Source organism: Bidens hawaiensis, unplaced genomic scaffold, assembly GCF_021521415.1.
Source record: "Bidens hawaiensis isolate Kalapana, Puna unplaced genomic scaffold, B.hawaiensis_p1.1 tig00011171_1, whole genome shotgun sequence".
NCBI classification, from domain to species: domain Eukaryota; kingdom Viridiplantae; phylum Streptophyta; class Magnoliopsida; order Asterales; family Asteraceae; genus Bidens; species Bidens hawaiensis.
Genome location: NW_027491865.1, coordinates 503,523 through 524,891, shown reverse-complemented (window position 1 = coordinate 524,891; position 21,369 = coordinate 503,523). Strand labels below are relative to the sequence as shown.

The window sequence follows — 21,369 nt, the reverse complement described above, 5'->3', positions numbered from 1 at the left end:
TAAATTTTCTTGTTTTTTTTAAATAGAGCTGTCACTTTACAATTAGTTAGCTGAATGATCAGTTGTCAATGATCTTAACTACAAAAATATGACATTCTCGTAAACAGTTGATACCACGTAGTCTGAAAGACGAGAACAATGCCACACCACCAACAAAGAGACTCCGGACTATTGGTGGATGCTCAAGTCTAGATCACCAGCTATGTGAGTTTTATATATAGCTAACATTTGATAAATGCATGAAGCAAAAGAGAACAATAATGAATCGCATATATCAACACCATGGAGCTTATAACATATGTTGAATTACTTATGTATCTAATGTAATCTACGTAAACACTTGCTCGTGGGTTATCAATATTAATATACCATGTTTTTGGTCTATTAAAGCATGTTATTTTGTTTATAGCAACCTACACTCTCTAGTCTACTCTTAAATTACAAATTTATCGACAACCACAAAGACTTGAACCCACATATATTAAAGCATGTACACTTATTAAATGGTAGTGTATGTAGTAGTGCACACTACTGCGTTATATCATTTTTAATACATGAATAACTTATATACGTAACCCTCAAAAATTTGTATAGTATTATATATTTTTACCATGAGCATTAGTATCAAACATTCTTTAAAACTTGCATCAAGGTTTAACGAAATAAGTATATATATGAATATTTTAGTTGTTTCAAAAATATATTTAAACATTAAATTAATCATCACATATACACAGGGTATATTAGAAATTAAGGACATAATCTAAAGAGCAAATTATACAAATAGTCCATGTGGTTTGCTTAAAAATTCCATCTTTTATCTATAACTTTCATAGCGAAAAGCCCATGACCAACGTGTAAACACCAAAAGCTCGTTATAAGGTCCACATAACTAGAGTTTCCAAACACCCCAATGCCCAAGTCACTTAACGCATACAAAAGTTTCAAAGAGAGTCATCATCACTGTATAATATGATGTTACGACTGACATAAAAAATAACTTTCACAATAAAAAAAAGTTGTAGCAACGATAGAAAGAACCCAACTTTTCGTAACGAAAGTAATAATATAAAAAATGAGACATGGATTTAGTGAATTCCTCCTTGAGTTGCGGAGTCGTTGAACAAGTTGGAATGTCCAAATTCAAAGGAAAGCGAAGTGTTAAAAACAGTCATTCGAATATTTAGGAGTCTGTTATCACTACACCAGATGATGATGATGATTATTATTATTATTATTATTATTATTATTATTATTATTTATCATTATATTAAACGCGCTTTAATCACTTCATATAATATCATTTATCATTATTATTATATTCACACTCACGCTCATACTCAACTCAAACTTTTATAACTCTTTCTTTCTTTCTTTCTCTGATCTTCAACTTCATCACTCACCAACAATGACAACAACAACAATAATAATAATAATAATAATAATAATCTGTTCTATTCTTTCTTAGCTTCCAAAACCCTAACTCCAGATCTACTTACTTATATCATGTATTGATAATTAACAACAAATACCCACATCAAAACCATGTCTGAAAACCCTAATTCCAACGACCCACCTGCAATACCACCGTCTTCATGGGCCAAACGCACCGGATTCCGTCCAAGATTCTCCGGCGAGACCAATGCTAGTACTGATTCCGGTCAAATTACCACACACCCAGTTGACACTACTGAAGCCGTACAACCCCGTCCCACGCCGGCTCCGGTGAACGGCTCGGCGCCGGATAAGGATCAGCCGGTGAAGAAGAAGAAGGAGGTGGAGTTGGGTGCTGCTCGGCTGCCGCCGAAGCCTGGGGTTAATAGGCAGCCGAATAATATTGCGGCTTCGGCGCCGGCTCAGCCGAGCCAGAGAGTGGCTCGGAATGCTGACGTGGAAAACCCGTTGCCGCAGGTTGTTGATGATGAATATGTGACGCGTCATGCGCGGATGAAGTATGAGCTCAGAGATACTCCTGGTCTTGGTAATTATTATTATTATTATTATTATAATAATAATAATTATTATTATTATTATTATTATTATTATTATTAATGTTATGTATTTAATGTATCATGTAATTTTAAAGGTTATTATTTTGTTGTGATAAAAATTTGGGCTTTATTTAATTTCACGGGTTTAACATGATCATTTGTTGCGAAATGTTATGGTACATTTAATTTTAATCATACACTATGTAGTTAATGCGGAAATATATCGGATATCGGTCAAGGACTGATATTTGAGGTAACGGTTATCGCGGTGGGATATTGGTAATTATAATAGCGTGCGGAATTTATGTATATATCAATTTAACAGTAACAATTAGCAAGTAGGAACTTGTTAAGACTTAAAATATTAATATTAATATTAATATTAAATGCTAAAAACTGACAATTGAGGCTTAAAAATCTGATATTGGGAAAATAGGTGTTATATGGGTCAGTATAGCCGATAATATCGGTACTGATAATTTGACTCATATGTGTAATAATACATTTATGCTGTTCTGATTTATGTGTTTTGTGACTTTTGTCTTTAGTTCCGATTGGTTTCTATGGATTTCAGCATTATCTGTCAATGATGGGATCATTGATTTTAATTCCGCTTGTGATTGTTCCGGCAATGGGGGGTGACCATGTAAGCGTTTGGATTTTATAAGTTTTAAGTTATGTTTGAGACTCTGTATTGAATTAGTTTGATGAGAATTAGTGGGTGTAGGAGGATATGTCGAAGGTGGTGTCCACTGTGCTTTTTGTTTCTGGAATGACTACGCTTCTACAAGCGAATTTTGGATCGAGGTTGCCGCTCATACAAGGTCCATCTTTTGTCTTTCTTGCTCCTGCACTTGCGATAATAAAGTCCCCCGAGTTTCTTGGATTGAATGGAAATGTAAGCTTTACCTCCTCAATCTTCATTCAGTTTGTTTCAAGTAGATGTTTTTATGTACTACGTTTGTTATGTTATCTAACAGCACGAGTGCATGATGACACACGTAGCTTGCTTTGTGTGTAAATATCATGAAAATTCGTTATTTTATTATCCATGAAGACCTGACCATATAATCTGATAGGATTAGTTTATGGTAGACGAATCTCATTGCAAAATGGCAAAATAAATATACCTATATATTACTCATTCATGTGTACATAGAAATTTTTATGACCTATATGCTTATATTTACTTAAATGGTTTGAAGATGACGGCTCTAAATAGGTCTCTAATTATAAGGCACACATTAGGCCACGGCTGCCTACATCTTACCCTCCTCAGACCCTACCATAGCTTTGCTATTGGTGGGATATACTGAGTACGATGATGATGATGATGACATTAGGCCACGGAAGTCCTCTAGAGGTGAGGTTCTAGGTAGCGTACGAAAGTGAAACACCAACTACAGATCTAACGCTATAACTAGTAACATATTTCAACGGTTGGTACCAATTAATTGGTTTTTTATCTCATAGTCCTTAGGGGTGAGCCGGTGAGGCTAAGGCATTGATTTGTCCACACACACCTCAAAGTTGACAGTTCACCTCAAGATAATTAAGTAAAAACGCAAAAAGAAGGAAAACGTAACCAACATAAGCTCAAAAGTAAAAGAAAGGTAGCAAGTGGTCCATATGTCATATTTTTTACTACTAAATTCAAGTGTTACTTTGAAGATGCATCCATATTATGACTACTATATTTGTACGTCATACATAGAAATGTCTTACCGGCATTGTTGTATAATGATTACTATTATAATGGTGTGCCTCTTATTGATTAACATTGCCAAAAGATAGTGGACCATTCTATGATGTAGTGGAACCATATATTGTACTTTAAGTTTCTATACTTTAGAAAGGCTTCTGCTTAAAGCGAACTTATTGAATCATATCACCCTGCTGTCAGTGTCTCAGTTATGTGTAGAAAAATCTTGCCGGGAAATTTTCATGCTTTGCTGAAATAAATAATAAAAAATTTGAACGTGTGCTTGATACTACAGAATTTCAAGCATATAATGAAAGAGCTACAGGGGGCTATAATCATTGCATCAGCTTTTCAAGCATTACTTGGATACAGTGGACTAATGACACTACTCTTGAGGTGTGTGTTTGTTTTACGCTACAAAGTTTAAAACACTGTACAAACGGTTAATTTTAATGAAATGCTTTCTATCAAGTCAACATATACTCATTATGATTCATATCTAAAAATCCAAAACTTGTGTTACCAACCAAGCTAACGTCAACTTGTGTGTTCCTCTTTCAGATTAATTAACCCGGTGGTTGTATCCCCAACTGTTGCTGCTGTCGGACTTTCGTTCTACAGTTACGGTTTCCCACAAATGGGTGCATGCCTTGAAATTGGCGTTGTGCAGATTATGTTGGTTATTACATTTTCACTAGTATGTTCTCTTGCTTCATTTCCATTTTTAACCTCGGTTCGTCTTTTTATTTCTACTTTATTTTGTGACTTGTTGAATTTTATAAAACCTTAAAATCGTCTTTCAGTATCTCCGCAAAGTCTCTGTCTTGGGCCATCGCGTATTTCTAATCTATGCTGTAAGTAAACATAACACTCTTTTTATTCGTTCAAGTGGCATAGTAATATATATATATATATGGCATAGTAATATATATATATATATAACATAATTATAAATCTCTAATGTCTGTTTTCAGGTACCATTGGGTCTGGCAATTACATGGGCTATGTCTTTCCTTCTGACCGAAGCAGGGGCCTACAAGTATGATGGCTGTGATGTAAATATACCGACTTCAAATATGCAATCCGATCACTGCAGAAAACACGTGGCCAGGATGAAAAGTTGCAGAGCTGATACGTCTCACGCTTTAAAATCCTCACCGTGGTTTAGAATCCCGTACCCGTTACAATGGGGCATACCCGTTTTCAACTGGAAAATGGCTATTGTAATGTGCATGGTATCCGTCATCTCTTCGGTTGACTCAGTGAGTTAAAGATTCGTCATTCTTTTAGTTAACCTACTACACAATCGTTGGTGTGATTGAAGTAATGAAACTGGTTTTTAATTTTATAGGTCGGGTCATACCACGCGTCATCCTTATTGGTGGCGTCTAGGCCTCCTACACCGGGTGTCGTGAGCCGTGGGATTGGTCTTGAAGGTTTTTGTAGCATCTTGTCTGGCTTATGGGGCACCGGGACCGGTTCAACTTCTCTAACTGAAAATGTGCACACGATTGCTGTCACTAAAATGGGGAGTCGCACGACAGTTGAGTTGGGCGCTTGTTTTCTGATAGTATTATCCTTTGTAGGTAAAGTTGGCGGGTTTATTGCATCAATACCTCAAGTAATGGTTGCGGGCTTGCTGTGCATAATGTGGGCCATGCTTACAGCATTGGGCTTATCGAATCTGCGTTACAGTGAGGCTGGAAGCTCGCGGAATATCATTATCATCGGGCTTTCTTTCTTTTTCTCGCTATCGGTTCCCGCCTATTTTCAGCAATACGGTGTCTCGCCAAATTCTAACTCACCCGTCCCTACCTACTTTCAGCCTTACATTGTCGCTTCGCATGGTCCCTTCCGCTCACATTATGGAGGGGTATGTATTATGAAATATGTTAACTACCTGTTGGCTACCATTTTTATATAAATTATTGAAGTAAATAGTGTCTTTAACATTGTTGTTTTACGGTTACAGTTAAATTATGTGATGAACACATTGTTGTCATTGCACATGGTGATTGCATTCCTAGTGGCAGTGGTTTTGGACAACACGGTGCCTGGGAGTAAGCAAGAACGAGGGGTGTATGTGTGGTCTGAACCAGATGCGGCTCGAAGGGAACCTGCAGTTGTTAAGGACTATGGGTTGCCATTTAGAGTTGGAAAGTTGTTCAGATGGGTTAGATGGGTCGGGCTCTAGAGACGGGCCAAGAAAGTTTTGCCACGAAATGCTTGTTTGTAGGTGGGGAGATTCAAGATTTGTTTGTACATTGGAGAGAGATCGGTGTTGTAATGTTAAACCGTTTCGATGCTTTGTATGTAGTTTGTAATTGGAAATTTCTTGGTTTTTATTTGGTTCGCGTTTTTCTTATGTTTTATTTTGGCATTTGTTTCGTCATAAGGACCACTTATTAGCGGAAGTTGAAGAGAAAACTAGGGCAATGAGTCGAATTGAAGTTCCAGTTACAAGAACCAAAATGAATCTCGTAATCACTGAAGACTTTGACATAAAGCAAAGTCACATTCCGTACCTTCGGATCATCCCTATAATATACAAAGACAAACTCCAGATATTTGAGATCTTTCTCTTTGAATAATTACTCTAATCGCTGAGTTAAGTAGGTCATTTATCTTCACAAGAAAACCAAAAGAGTAGACCTGTGAGAGCCCCCCATCAAAGGTCGATATCTTACCTTTAAAATCGGGTATAAGAATTGGAAGTCGGGATATCCCAATCTCCGCGGCGATACGGACTCGACCCGCTCCTACCCACCCCGGGGCACCATAGCATGTCGGGAATAAGGGGGGACATACTGGACTTCTGCCGTCGATGGATTATAAAGATCATATTACTTAGAAGCAATACCGATCAATATGATCTTGGATCATAGAATAGTCATCTTAACAAGAAATTATCTACATAATAAAATATGTATTACAAGCACTAAGGGCTGTAGCTCAGTTGGTAGAGCACCTCGTTTACACGTGCGCCGATGTTTTTCAGGGGAGTGCATCATGCAATAAAAAAAATTGATCTTATTGATAAATCGATGTCTTACTCGATAACTTTGAGGGAAGAAGAGAACAATAGCCTGACAAGGGTTCGGTCCGATTTAGGTGCCCAGTTAGGTGCCAAACAGACCCCATCGTTGATTTGATATATTGATAAGGTGAATATCTAGTCTAATCAATGTTAGGCTGAGTATCAGGGCCTCAAAAAAACCTCTTTTCGTCCTATGAACTTTAAGGTGTATGAAGTTTCATATTTGATTTTTAAGTAGAGCGATAGAGACTTCATTTCACTTAAGTTAATATAGGCCAGAGGCAAACCTACGTCAAGATAACCCCCCTTGAAAAAACTTTGGTAGTGTTAAGAGAGGAACCTATGATTAGCTTTTCGGGAAATTTCCAAACGAACAATTTCAACGAAATCTTTTAATTTCTTATTTCACTATGTTCAACTCTATGTATTCCTCTATCCGTAGAGTACATTGAATGTACAGAAATGGCTATAACAAAGTTTCTCTTATTCGTATTTACAGCTACTATAGGAGGAATGTTTTTATGCGGTGCTAACGATTTAATAACTATCTTTGTAGCTTTTTTTATTATAGGATCTATTGGAAATCTTTTAGAAGATGGCATGCCGCCACTCGGACTCAAACCGAGATGCTCTAGCACTGCTTCCTAAGAGCAGCGTGTCTACCGATTTCACCATAGCGGCTTGCTCGAACTCATAATAGCCTATTTATATTCAATCGTCAAGATTGAACAAGTCAATTCAACCGAATCAGTTTTGTTAGTCAAGTCAGTTTTTTTAGTAAAGATTCAATTAGTCAACCGATTTCACCGCTTTCTTGTTCGGAACGTCGTCGGGGAGTAGTACGAATATCTAGGTATGGCACGTTTATTGAGGAATCGGGGCACGGTTTTCGAGGTGGATCGATGGCACAAATTTCGAGGTTTAGTGAGAGAGTAGAGAGATGATTGTAAACTGATTGTGAGGTGTGAACATATCAAACCCGGACCTTGCTATTTATAGGCAAATTTTGGGTCCCATCGCGTATCGCGCCCGGACCCTAGGGACCCGTCGCGTACCGCGACGTAGGTCTGATGACGCAGACAGTAGGTCTGCCACGTGTCGCCACATGGCAGACGGTGTGCCACGTGTTAACACGTGGCGGACGTCGTGCCACGTGTGGCACGTGGTGAAAAGGTGTCAGACGTGTCAGGCCACGTCATCGCGGTACGCGATGACGTAGGCTCAACAGCGATCGCGTACGCTGTTGACTCTTTCTAGAAACTTTGACCAAGCCCCATCGCGTACCGTGATGGGCTAGTATTTTGTCCCGTCGCGTACCGCGATAGGACAAGAAATCAGATTTTTCATTTTAGCCCCTGGAGTTTGGAAATTGGCAGAATTGATCCCTATACTTTGGAAACTTGTCATTTTTTTGGCCCAAAATTCCCGTGATGTTACATCCTTCCCCACCTTGAAATAAATCTCGTCCTCGAGATTGCTTCACAAAAACAAGAGGGGGTATTTCTTTCTCATTTCGGACTCGAGTTCCCAAGTATACTCGGGTCCTCGTCGGGAATCCCATTTCACTTTCACAATTTTCAATGTTCGTCTTTTGAGTTTCTTAAATTTTGAATCTTCGATTTGAATTGGGCGCTCAACAAATTTTAAGTTCTCATTGATTTCTACATCTTTTAACGGCATCTAGAGAGATTCATTGGCTAAACATTTACGCAGATTCGAGATATGGAATACATCGTGTATCCCTTGCATTTCCTCGGGCAGTCGCAATCGGTATGCGATTCAAGTACCTCAAAGGGTCCAACGAATCGAGGGCTTAACTTTTCTTTCTTGCCGAAGCGAACTATGCCTTTCCATGGCGAAACTTTCAAAAGAACTCTATCACCGACTTTGAACTCTAACGGCTTACGACGGATATCGGCGTAACTCTTTTGGCGATCACGTGTCGTCTTAAGTCGTTCGCGGATTTGGATAACTTTGTCGGTAGTTTCTTGGACTATCTCGGGTCCAAATAATTGATTATCTCCGGTTTTAGACCAACACACGGGCGTTCTACATTTTCGGCCATACAACGCCTCGAATGGTGCGGTTTGAATGCCCGTGTGATAACTATTGTTATATGAGAATTCCATTATGGGTAAGTGGTCATCCCAACTTCCACCTAAATCTATCACGCAAGCTCGGAGCATGTCTTCCAATGTTTGTATTGTCCTTTCGCTTTGCCGATCGGTTTGCGGATGATAGGCAGTGCTAAGGTTTAACTTCGTACCAAGCGCTTGTTGGAAGCTTTTCCAGAAGTGAGATGTGAAACGACTATCTCGATCAGAAATAATAGACAGTGGCACTCTATGTAAAGCCACAATGTTGTTAACATAGATACGAGCTAATTTGTCCATTGAGTATGACTCATTGATAGGTATGAAGTGTGCGGACTTTGTTAATCGGTCCACAATTACCCATATAGCATTATATTGTCGAGTCGTTTTAGGGAGTTTGGTAAGGAAATCCATGGTAATTAACTCCCACTTCCATACAGGAAGTTCGGGTTGCTGAAGCAATCTCGAAGGCTTTTGGTGTTCAGCCTTGACTTTCAAACACGTCAAACATTTCACCACATGCGAAGCGACATCTCTCTTCATCCCATTCCACCAGTAGTTCGCTTTAAGGTTATGATACATTTTGTCGCTCCCGGGATGCATCGTATATTTAGACTTATGGGCTTCGTTTAAGATCTTCTCACGCAATCCTCCAATAATCGGTACCCAAATTCGGTTTCCCATTCTAAGAATACCATCATCACCTTTGACTAACGAGCCAATGGTGCCATTACCTTTTTCATTGGAGATTTGGTTTCCGTTGATCGCTTGAGTTTGAGCGGATTTGATTTGGTCAATAAGATCGATTTGAAGTTCTAGCCTTAACGCTCGGACTCTTTTCGGCTTTTCATGCTCTTTACGACTTAAGGCATCAGGCACAACGTTGGCTTTACCTTCATGATAAACTATTTCGCAGTCATAGTCGTTGAGAGTCTCCATCCAGCGTCGTTGGCGCATGTTGAGCTCCTTTTGATCAAAGATGTGCTTTAAGCTCTTATGATCAGTGTACACGGTAAATCTTACTCAATAGAGATAGTGCCTCCATATATTAAGTGCAAAGATTATGGCGCCTAACTCTAGATCGTGAGTCGTATAGTTCTTCTCGTGTACTTTCAATTGACGAAAGGCGTAAGCGATTACTTTCTTTCGTTGCATCAATACACAACCCAAGCCGGAATGAGATGCATCACAAAAGACAACTAAATCTTCAATACCTTCTGGCAAGGCCAGTATAGGAGCTTGGGTAAGCTTTTATTTAAGTATATCGAACGCCTCTTGTTGCTTTGTTCCCCATTCGTATATGATGTTCTTTCGAGTCAAGGAAGTTAAGGGAACATCGATTTGGGAAAAGTTTTCGATAAACCTTCGATAATAGCCGGCCAATCCCAAGAAGCTTCGAATCTCGGTTGGCGACTTTGGAATCTCCCACTTAGAGATAGCTTCAATCTTAGCGGGGTCTACTTGAATTCCATTAGCGTTGATGATGTGGCCAAGAAATTGCACCTCGTGCAACCAGAACTCGCATTTTGAGAACTTTGCGTACAATTTCTCGGTTCTAAGAAAATTTCAAGTAACGTTCGAAGGTGATTCTCATGATCGGCCTTAGACTTAGAATAAATTAGTATGTCTTCGATGAATACGATCACAAATTTATCTAAATAAGGCTTACAGATACGGTTCATCATATCCATGAACGCGGCCAGCGCATTAGTAAGTTCAAATGGCATAACGGTGAACTCATAATGGTCGTACCTAGTTCAAAACGCAGTCTTTGGAATGTCTTCGAATTGAACCTTTAGTTGGTGATAGCCGGAGCGGAGATCGATCTTGGAAAAGAAGCTAGCACCTTGGAGTTGGTCAAAGAGATCGTCGATTCGAGGAAGTGGATATCGGTTCTTGATCGTAACTTTGTTGAGAGCTCGGTAATCGATGCACATTCGCATGGATCCATCCTTCTTCTTGACAAAAAGTATTGGCGCTCCTCATGGCGATGAACTTGGTCGTATAAATCCTTTCTCGAGAAGCTCGTCAAGTTGTTTCTTTAGTTCTTTCATCTCGGTTGGTGCGAGGCGATATGGAGCTTTGGCGATCGGAGCAGTGCCGGGAATGAGATCGATTCTAAATTCTACTTCACGATCGGGAGGGATGCCGGGGAGTTCGTCGGGAAAGACTTCGGCATAGTCGGAAACAACGGGAACGTCTTTGATTTCTTTGGGTTTAGATTCTTCGGTGATGTAGGCTATGAATGCTAAGCATCCTTGATTCAAACTTTGTTAGCCCCTATCATAGAGATTAGGCTAACTTGGCAAGCCTCTTTATCCCCTTCGATTCGTATGGTACGTTTGTCAGGGGCTCGAAGTTCAACGGTCTTGCTATTGCAAAGGATACGTGCGTGGTTGTTGGATAACCAATCCATACCAAATACAACATCAAAACCAGCAAGAGTCATAGGTAGCAACTGAATAGGTAAAACGTAACCGGCTAACAAGATTTTTCCGTTTTCTAAAGCTTAGGAGATTTTAACAATTTCACCATTAGCGGTTTCGACGCTTAGAGTTTTATTAAGTTTGATTAAAGGTTCGTTTAACAGACTACAAAACTTATAATCTATAAAACTTAAATTGGCTCCTGAATCAAACAAGACTCTAGCATAGGCATTGTTAACAAGGAACGTACCGGTAATCGTTTCCGGTGTGTCGGCCGCCTTTTTCGTATCAAGGACGAATACTCATGCATTGCCCTTCTTGGGCTCACTCTTCTGACCGCTACCACCCGCACCACCAGCCGCGGGTTTATTCTTGGGCATTCAAAGCTAAGATGTTCCATCTCCTTGCAATTGTAGCAAGTCATCTTCTTCTTCCAACAATCGGCCGTGGAATGACCGAATTTGTGACATGACTCACAAGGATGGGGAGTTAGATGGCATCGACCCCTATGGTATTTATTGCAAGTTTTGCATTGTGGGATGCCAGAGTTGAAGCCAGACCTTCGTTGGTCGACTCCCTTACCCGTGAAACGGGTATTTCCTTCCTTCTTCGTATCTTGCGTCGTCACGACCCTCTTATCTTCTTCTCTGTTGCGGATCATTCCGCCCATTAAGTATCCAGCCAACTCCAACGCGGAGTCGGCAGTTTGAGGCAAGTGCGACCTTACCATGTCATGAATTTCTCGTGGTAGCCCCCATATATAGCGTGTAACCTTGCTGGATTCCGGGGTAACCAGTTGGGGCACCAAGCGACAGTATTCGTGGAATTTGGTATTGTACTCACGAAGGTTCGTTCCGACAACCTTGTGAGATAGGAACTTGGTTTGGATTTGGTCCGACTCATGCATCGGACAAAACTTCGACAATATCAATTCCTTGAACTCGCTCCATGACATGTTGTACATAACCTCCCTTCCTCTACTCAAGATCAAAGTATTCCACCATTCTAAGGCCTCGCCTCTAAAAATCAGGGCAGCGTATTGAATTTTCTCCTCATCCGAACACTTGCTCGTAATCACAATTGTCTCCATCTCTTCAAGCCACCTTACAGTCGCGATGGCTCCCTTATCGCCGTGGAATTCTTTTGGCCCATGGTACTTGAAGTCCTTGAACGTACACCCACAAATTTTGAGCTTCTTGAACTCTTGACGAACCCCTCCATCAGCGTTCGACTCGTGTACACTCTCATCCATACGAGAAGGTCTAGAGCGGGGTTTGGAAACAGATTTTCGGGACGAATTAGCCGAGTGAGAATGTTTTGTTTGTCTAGATTGAGTTCTTGCCATGGATCCTTCCCTAACAGCGTCTTTAATCATCTTTTGGATTCGATCCATAAATTTTTCGGGAATTGGATCTTCTTGTTCTTTTTCGGGTCCCTTTCCTTTTTCTTTTTGTTTTTCGGTTTCCTTTCGGGAAGCCTCAAAGTTGTTACTTTGTTGAGACATATTATCTTTTTCTTTTTATTCTTTTATATATGAAATTTTAACAAATGTTCTTTTATTAAACACACATTTATTTCAACATTTGTATATACCATACACGGTATATACAAGGATTATTACAACACACACTTATATATATACATTCATATCCGATGTACATATATATTTTCTTATCCATACAACACATTACTACATTACACACATATTCTTCTTTTCTTGAAACACGCTATCACCATCATCATCTCAGTCCTTCAGAAACTTCTTAACAACCCTCGTCAGTTTGTTACATTTATGAAGAAGCTTTTCTCCTATCTTCTTCTTCTTTTTCCCTTCCTCATCCACCTTCTTCCTCCAGTCAACAGTCTCGTGCAATGCGCGATCCAGGTGTTCTTCATATGACTGCGCAATAACGTCGGGGTATCCATATTGTGGCGGTGGGTCACGGTAACCCAGCGTCACCATCTCGAAATGGTTTCTCGGTTCAGGATACGGGACGTAGGCCTGATCAGCTGCAAGGTAGAGGTATGTCTTGGCGGCTTGATTTTGCTCGCGAATCTCATCAGCTTGTTCTTGAATTGAAGGAATATTTCCTTGAAATGGCGGGAAACTTGATGAAGCTTGGTTCCTTAACTGCTCAAGATACTGCACATACGGATCGACAGAACCGTAACTTGGGTTGTTGGAAGTGAGTGATCCATCAATGGATGTTGATATCTCATTAGGGTTGTCGGGATGCTCTTCTTCCGGTTCGGTTTCTTCCATAGGATCCTCCTCTTCGGGATCCTCCTCTTCTTCCTCCATAGGCTCTTCCTCATCTTCCATATACGGAGTGGCTTCGTTGATTATCGCGGACATCTTGAAACTCTCGTAAGGCATCGTCACCCTCATTCTTGGTTTGCGGGATGATCCTTCACCATTGTTGGGTTGTGAGTTGACTTCATGAGCGATAGAGCTTCCAGTATGCCACCTTCGCTGGTCGGAGTGGCACTGCATTCAATCAGAGGATGGGGATCTTGGTTCTTCCTTTATGGGTCGGTTTGAAAGGAAGGTATAGGACGGGTGTGCATTTTGGAAATATCCGGTTGGGTAATACTGTGGTACTTGTGGTGGTTGGTAGGTGGGAATTTCCGAGGGGTGATACGTCGGTATTTCGGATGGGTGAGATATAGGCATTGTGGGTGGATGATAGCTCGAGTGTCTTGAGGGTTCGATTCTTGGTGGCGGCGGACTATAGGGTAATTTAATTGGGCATTGCTCAGTCCCGGGGAAGTATATCGGTTTGGGTCGCTCAATGTATTGGTCTCGGCTGAAGAAAGCCTCAAAGTAATCTTCATCCATGACGTCCTTTGGGAATTTGTAGTATTTTCTTGCTCTTCTTGCTTCACGATCATAATACTCCATTAATTTCTCATAAGACATCTTTGGGTGGTTTAGAATGTAGAGAGGGAAAGAAAAGGTTACCAACCACTCTTATCCATATTCAAACAAACAAATAAAATGTTTCATATGCATGGATCGAAGCTTGGGTATTGTTTTATGATACCCAATTCGCTAAAATCGATGGCTCTGATACCAACCTGTCACACCCCCATCTAGGGCCTAGGCGTGTGACTCGAAAGTTGGTACCACATTTGTAAATAAATCAGAGTTACGATTGTTAGCGGAAGACTTTATAAAATATAAGGATTAAAGTTGTAAAATATTTACATTACAAAAGTCGAGACAAAAGTCTCGATTGGATTTACTTGTTTATAAGTTTTAATAAAATCATCATATTATAGATTTAAACAAAATTTATCCGAGCCATCGGATTCTTGAGCCTTCGTCCTTTAGCTCTAATCTTGGTTACCTGCAAAATGTTATAAAAATATGTCAGTAACGAATGCTGGTGAATATGCTGACGCGAAAACATTTTATTTTACTTTGTTACCCCTCGAGGGTTACGCATGCCTCGGCCCATCTTGGCTTAGGAATAACAAAGTTAAAACAATATCATTATAAACTCGAGCCTCTACCTAGGTCACCCCAGCAAGACACCGCATCGTCCCGACGTACTTAGGTACCATAAATATACACAAGGTCATTCTTACTCGAACATACTTTGGTTCGGCCCATCGTGGCTGGAGGTCGTGACCAGGCGTGGTGCGATGTGCCCACCGCATTTTACCACATATGTAAAGATCCAGACAAACGTATACTACAGCCTGAGGGCTAGGCTTTTACTCTTATTCATAATGTTTTTAGAGACACTTAGTCTCATGTAAAGTTTTACACATAACACGTTATTTATTTGAAAACAAGTTTGTAAAAGTGGGGCGTATTCACCTTTGATCGGGATCGGTTTCCAACACCGTCCTTGCGTCTCTTTCTTGTTATCTCGCACATATAGTACGAGTATAACTATTCATTGGTCGGATATACAATCCGGCTTAAGACCTTTAGTCTTATTACCTCGATGAATAGTTCATTTCTTTTACTTTGAAACCTTTAGTTTTAAAAGCAATTTTTATAAACCTTTAATTTATTATAAAAACCCGACGTTTCTTCTTTTCTAAGAAACGTATTCTTTTTCTTTTATTATTTAAGAATACTCATTATACTTAAATAATAATTATAACAAGGAAGTATATAACACACACATATATACATATACACACATTTCTTTCTTTATTTCTTTTCTTTGTTATAATTTTTATTCTCGAGGTATATATTTTCGACTTAGGGCTTAAGCCTTTAATATTATATCATTATTTTAGTCAGGTAATAAGCCTTACCTTTCCTCGGCTTAATACTTCCTAGATACTCGAGCAACACTTCTACGCCGCTTATCCTTTTCAACACTCGCCTTGATCGCCACTTCACTTCGGCACGCAAATCGAGACACCCAATCTTCTCGGCACGCACCTCGAGGTGATCGTCGGGTTTTAAAACGGCACCACTTTCTTGTTCGGAATGTCGTCGGGGAGTGGTACGAATATCGAGGTATGGCACGTTTATCGAGGAATCGGGGCACGGTTTTCGAGGTGGATCGATGGCACAAATTTCGAGGTTTAGTGAGAGAGTAGAGAGATGATTGTAAACTGATTGTGAGGTATGAACATATCATACCTGGACCTTGCTATTTATAGGAAAATTTTGGGTCCCATCACGTACCGCGCCCGGACCCTGGGCACCCGTCGCGTACCGCGACGTAGGTTTGATGACGCAGACAGTAGATCTGCCACGTGTCGCCATGTGGCAGACGGTGTGTCACGTGTTAACACGCGGCGGACGTCGTCCACGTGTCGCCACGTGTCGGGACACGTGGCGACCGGTGTGCCACGAGTGGCACGTGGTGAAAAGGTGTCAGACGTGTCAGGCCATGTCATCGCGGTACGCGATGACGTAGGCTCAACAGCGATCGCGTACGCTGTTGACTCTTTCTAGAAACTTTGACCAAGCCCCATCGCGTACCGCGATGGGCTATTCTTTTGTCCCGTCACGTACCGCGATAGGACAAGAAATCAGATTTTTCATTTTAGCCCCTGGAGTTTGGAAATTGGCAAAATTTATCCTTATACTTTGGAAACTTGTCATTTTTTTTTGCCCAAAATTCCCGTGATGTTACAGTTCATTAGTTTCATTATTGACTTTTGTTTACTTTAACTAGAAAGATATTTATGTATATCTTTTCAAAGAAAAATTGAACTATTAATTCAATATTTTTTATTTTGAATATTTTCCAAATTTTTGGCGGTGATTTTCCATTATTATTTTTATTTTTTTTCTTTATTTATATTTGATTTATGACTGTGTTTATTTTATCAATTCTATGTTTCATTTCTTCTTCTGCCTGTGAATAATTTGTGAAACCTGTAGATCGATTTTGACTAAGTGATTCATGAATTCTCGGATTGCTTATTACAGAATCCTTTTCTATTTCAGTTTCATTTGATTTGTATTTTTATCGCGGTATAAATAATGGAATTTTCTTTCCTTTTAAAAGTTCTTTTAGTATTTGTTTTACAAATAAAAATGTTTTTTCTTCTTTTTTTTTATTTTTTTTAAAGCTCTTCGAACTCTAAAATTAAATTTTCTTATTTTGACTTTATAGTCTATATCTTTCAAAATTGGTTCAAAAAAGGAAGGTGTTTTTCGCAGAGCACCAAAAGGATATTCCGTTTCCATTCCAAAAACTGTTAAAAAACAAAAGGTTTGGTCTTGTGTGCATGACATACACATGTAAACATATGTTAACTTTTCGCTAGGCCAAATCATGATACGAAAGGAGATGGATATACGCGATGCCATTTAATGTTAACTCGAGCGTAAATAACCGTTAACAAAGGAAGGGAAACTTTTTGCTAGGCCAACACAATCAGTTATTTCCATAGTTTTGAACGCAAGTAATGTGTTTGAATATGAAATGTTCATTTGAATCTTGTGTTGTTTATTTTCTATCAAATTATTTATTAAGGGTGTGCACGAAAAAGAAAAAAAAACAAACCGAAATCGGGAAAACCGAACCAAATTAGAAACCGATGATTTAGTTTTAAACTTTAGTAAAATCTGAAACTTTGATTTTGGTTTGGTTTTGTGTTTTGTGAAGAACCGATAAAACCGAACCAAACCGAAATAACAAAAAAAACCGTAATAACCTAACCTTAACCATTAAAACCGAACCTAAATGTTATTGAAGTGATGGCCTTTATATATAATTTGAATGTAAGTATCTTTCATTAGTTCTTAATATTCTAGACTCAAATGTTTAATATTCTATCAACCATTAATTTTGTTTTAAAGAAAAACATGTTAGGCACAATATAAGTATGTTGGTTCAATCTGTTATGCCTCATTAGAAAAACCGAAAAAACCGTATCAAAAACCGAATAAAACTAAAAAAACCGAAATCAAACTGTTTTGAAAAATCAAAAAACAGCAAATGTGGTTTACGGTTAGGTTATAATCCAAAACCACACCAAACCATACCACACGGTCCGCACGCACCTCTACTATTTATGATATTTATCCAAAACCTTTTATTAGCATTTGCAATATTTTAATGTCTACTTTGGATTTTTTTTAAAGGTTATAATGATTTAGTTATCTTAATCAAATAAGAAATTTTATAAGTGTTACATACAAATGAGGTTGTTAACTAGTAACTAGTAAGTAGGGTTGTTCAAATCAGTAGCCCAAGATTTAAAATTTTGTCCAAAACATGCTCCTTGTCTTGACTCTTGATAGCTTATAAAAAGCCCATTTACAATCAACTTGTATATATTTTAAGCCGTATCAAACTCTGCCATAGCAATGACAATAAGTTATTTAACATGTGCCCATTTTAACGGAATATCAATAATGTCGTTAAGGGATCTTTAGTTAAAATAATAAAATTAAATAATTGAAAATGAAAATATTATAATATTAAACCAAGCATATAGATCTTTTAGAAAGCCTTTTTTATTTAGTTTTGATGTATAAAGAACAAGGGAGACAGAGGATATATAACGTGATATCACTAAATTAATATTATAAATATATGTATTTGATTTGATTCCTTCCCAAGTTTTTATGGGTGCATAAAGTTTAGTTTAATACTATTTCAAATACATACATCCATGATCCATATATTAAAATCAATACTACATTTATATATTTGCCAAACAATTGCAGAACATGTTGCACATGTGACCATAAAGAACGACGATCGATGGAGCTCTAAAGAAGAACACAAGGATTGTAAAGGGAAAAACTCGAAGTGTCTAAAGTGACATATAGGGGTTATAAGTTTATAACCTATAAGTGCAATATATAGGTCCACGCAACAAATATAAAGGAAATGAAATGAGAATATACCTTCGTGTGGGAGGCATACAGGGTGGTATAACCGGATAACAAATAAAATAGACGGTCAGCCAATGTTGGACTAAACTTGTTACCCACAAGTAAAAGTAAAAGTCTGGAGTGGTGGTTTAGATTTCTAAACCTAGAGACCATAAGTGAAATATGAACATATTATATAGATGATAAACCTTTGTAATTTACCCTTTTAAATATTTTTGGGAGGGTAAAAGATAAAATAGTTAAATGCAAATGGTAAATTTCCTTCTAAAGTGGAATTAGTGGAGTTATATTTTTCAAAAGAACGTTGATTCATTGATCACTTCAAATATGTTTTTAATGGCGGCCATTTCAACCAATGAGTACATTGTTTAAGATAAAACATTCAACCCTAAATTATAAAATGATTATTATTAGTTCTTTAACAAATGGTCAAGAGTATATTAATATGATATTGAAAAGATCAAATATTTTAACGCGTTAACCTTTCTTTTTAGAGTTAAAACAAAGTCCTATAAACTATACTTGTACAGCAAATAAACAAAATGTGTGAGCAAGCTTTCATCATGGTTCATGACTTACATTAATGTTCTTAATATGCACCAAATTGGATTATCAACTTGATTGTTTCTTGACAGACAATTGTATTTTTATTTATTTCCCATCCAAGTAGCATTTTCTGGATTGTTAAATAACTTTGATGAAAGATTTAGTCTAATGCCTTTACGTTTTTATATTTTGATTATCTTTCATCTTTTATTAGGGGTGGCAACCTTGACCCAAACCATTCCAAATGGGTCAATTTAGGTTGTTTTAAAATTCAAATTGGTTGAATTGGGTCATAGGTTTTAATTAAATGGGTCAAAATGGGTCACTTGAAATTCCACACTCTTATTTTTGGGTCAAAATGGGTTGACAAATTTAACTACATGGGTCGATGTGGGTTAGTGTATTAAGGAAAAGTGACATGTTTGGGTTGAAATGGGTTTTAGATTGAAACGATATCGGTTTAGGTTTCGGCTCGGATCAGCTTTCGTGCCGACACGAGTTTTAGCACTGGACGGGTTGGGTTTCGGTTTCTTTCGAGTTTTCGCACTAGACGGGTCAATTAAGGTTTTTGATTCGTTTTCGTCGACATTTCGATTTCGGTTAATTTGTCGGGTTTTTTTTTTTTTTTTTTTTTTGATGAACGAGGTTAACGGTGAAAATATTTTGGTTTTTTTACTTTTTTCGTTATTTGTTTATATTTTGAGTTATGATTTTTTATTTGTTTTTTTTGAATTTTTTTTTTTTGGGATTTTGATCTTAATAGAAATCATCAAAAAATATTAAAAAAAATTAATAAAAAAATCATAACTCAAAAAATAAAACATAAACAAAAAATGTAAAAAAACTAAAACGTTTCGTCCGTTGTCCTCGTTCAAAAAAAATCGACAAATTAACCGAAACTGAAATGTCGAAAACAACGAAACAAAAACATGCTGAAACAAGCTGTTAAGTGATGAAAGGAACTGAAAAATCGCTAAAGCAAGCTGTTAAGTGCTGAAACGAGCTGAAAAATCGCTTAAACGAGCTATTTGATGCTAAAACGAACTGAATAATCGCTTAAACGAGCTGTTACGTGCTGAAATGAACTGAAAAATCGCTTAAACAAGCTGTTACGTGCTGAAACGAACTGAAAAATCGCATAAACGAGCTGTTACGCGATGAAACAAACTGAAAAATCGCTTAAACGAGCTGTTACATGATGAAACGAACTGAAAAATCGCTTAAACGAGCTGTTACATGATGAAACGAACTGAAAAATCGCTTAAACGAGCTGTTACGCAATGAAACGAACTGAAAAATCGCTTAAATGAGCTGTTACGCAATGAAACGAACTGAAAAATCGCTTAAACGAGCTGTTACGCGCTGAAACGAACTGAAAAATCGCTTAAACGAGCTGTTACGCGATGAAACGAACTGTAAAATCGCTTAAACGAGCTGTTACGCGCTGAAACGAACTGAAAAATCGCTTAAACGAGCTGTTACGCGGGGAAACGAACTGAAAAATCGCTTGAACGAGTTGTTACACGCTGAAACGAACTTTAAAATCGCTTAAACGAGCTGTTACGCGCTCAAACGAACTGAAAAATCGCTTAAACGAACTGAAAAATCGCTTAAACGAGCTGTTACGCGCTGAAACGAACTGAAAAATCGCTTAAACGAGCTGTTACGCGCGGAAACGAACAGAAAAATCGCTTAAACGAGCTGTTACACGCTGGAACGAACTTTAAAATCGCTTAAACGAGCTGTTACGCGCTGAAACGAACTGGAAAATCGCTTAAACGAACTGAAAAATTGCTTAAACGAGCTGTTACGCGCTGAAACGAACTGAAAAATCTTTTAAACGAGCTGTTACACGATGAAACGAACTGAAAAATCGCTTAAACGAGCTGTTAAGCGCTGAAACAAACTGAAAAATCGCTTAAACGAGCTGTTACGAGCTGAAACAAACTGAAAAATCGTTTAAACGAGCTGTTACGCGTTGAAACGAACCGAAAAATCACTTAAACGAGCTATTACGCGCTGAAACGAACTGAAAAATCGCTTAAACGAGCTGTTACGCGCTGAAAGGAACTAAAAAATCGCTTAAGCGAGCTGTTATGTGCTGAAACGAACTGAAAAATCGCTTAAACGAGCTGTTACGCGCTGAAACAAACTAAAAAATCGCTTAAAAGAGTTTTGACCCAAACCCGTTTTGACCCGTTCCAACCTTGACCCGTTATAACCCGAACCTATTGACCCTAACCCATT

General features: G+C 38.4%; 2 protein-coding genes across 2 annotated transcripts in view; one reads left to right on the top strand and one right to left on the bottom strand.

The window, feature by feature from the left end:
• The window catches only part of LOC143537320 (uncharacterized), a 239,718-nt gene that overhangs the window by 37,784 nt on the left and 180,565 nt on the right, over positions 1-21,369 (bottom strand). The gene's annotated exons all lie outside the window — the stretch shown is intronic.
• On the top strand, positions 1,449-6,062 carry LOC143537316 (nucleobase-ascorbate transporter 12-like). Its single transcript, XM_077031110.1, has 9 exons — positions 1,449-1,981; positions 2,540-2,637; positions 2,719-2,889; positions 3,989-4,089; positions 4,255-4,390; positions 4,497-4,547; positions 4,668-4,955; positions 5,045-5,566; positions 5,666-6,062. The coding sequence occupies exons 1-9, from the start codon at positions 1,546-1,548 to the stop codon at positions 5,885-5,887; spliced, it is 2,025 nt and encodes a 674-aa protein (XP_076887225.1). The 5' UTR covers positions 1,449-1,545; the 3' UTR covers positions 5,888-6,062.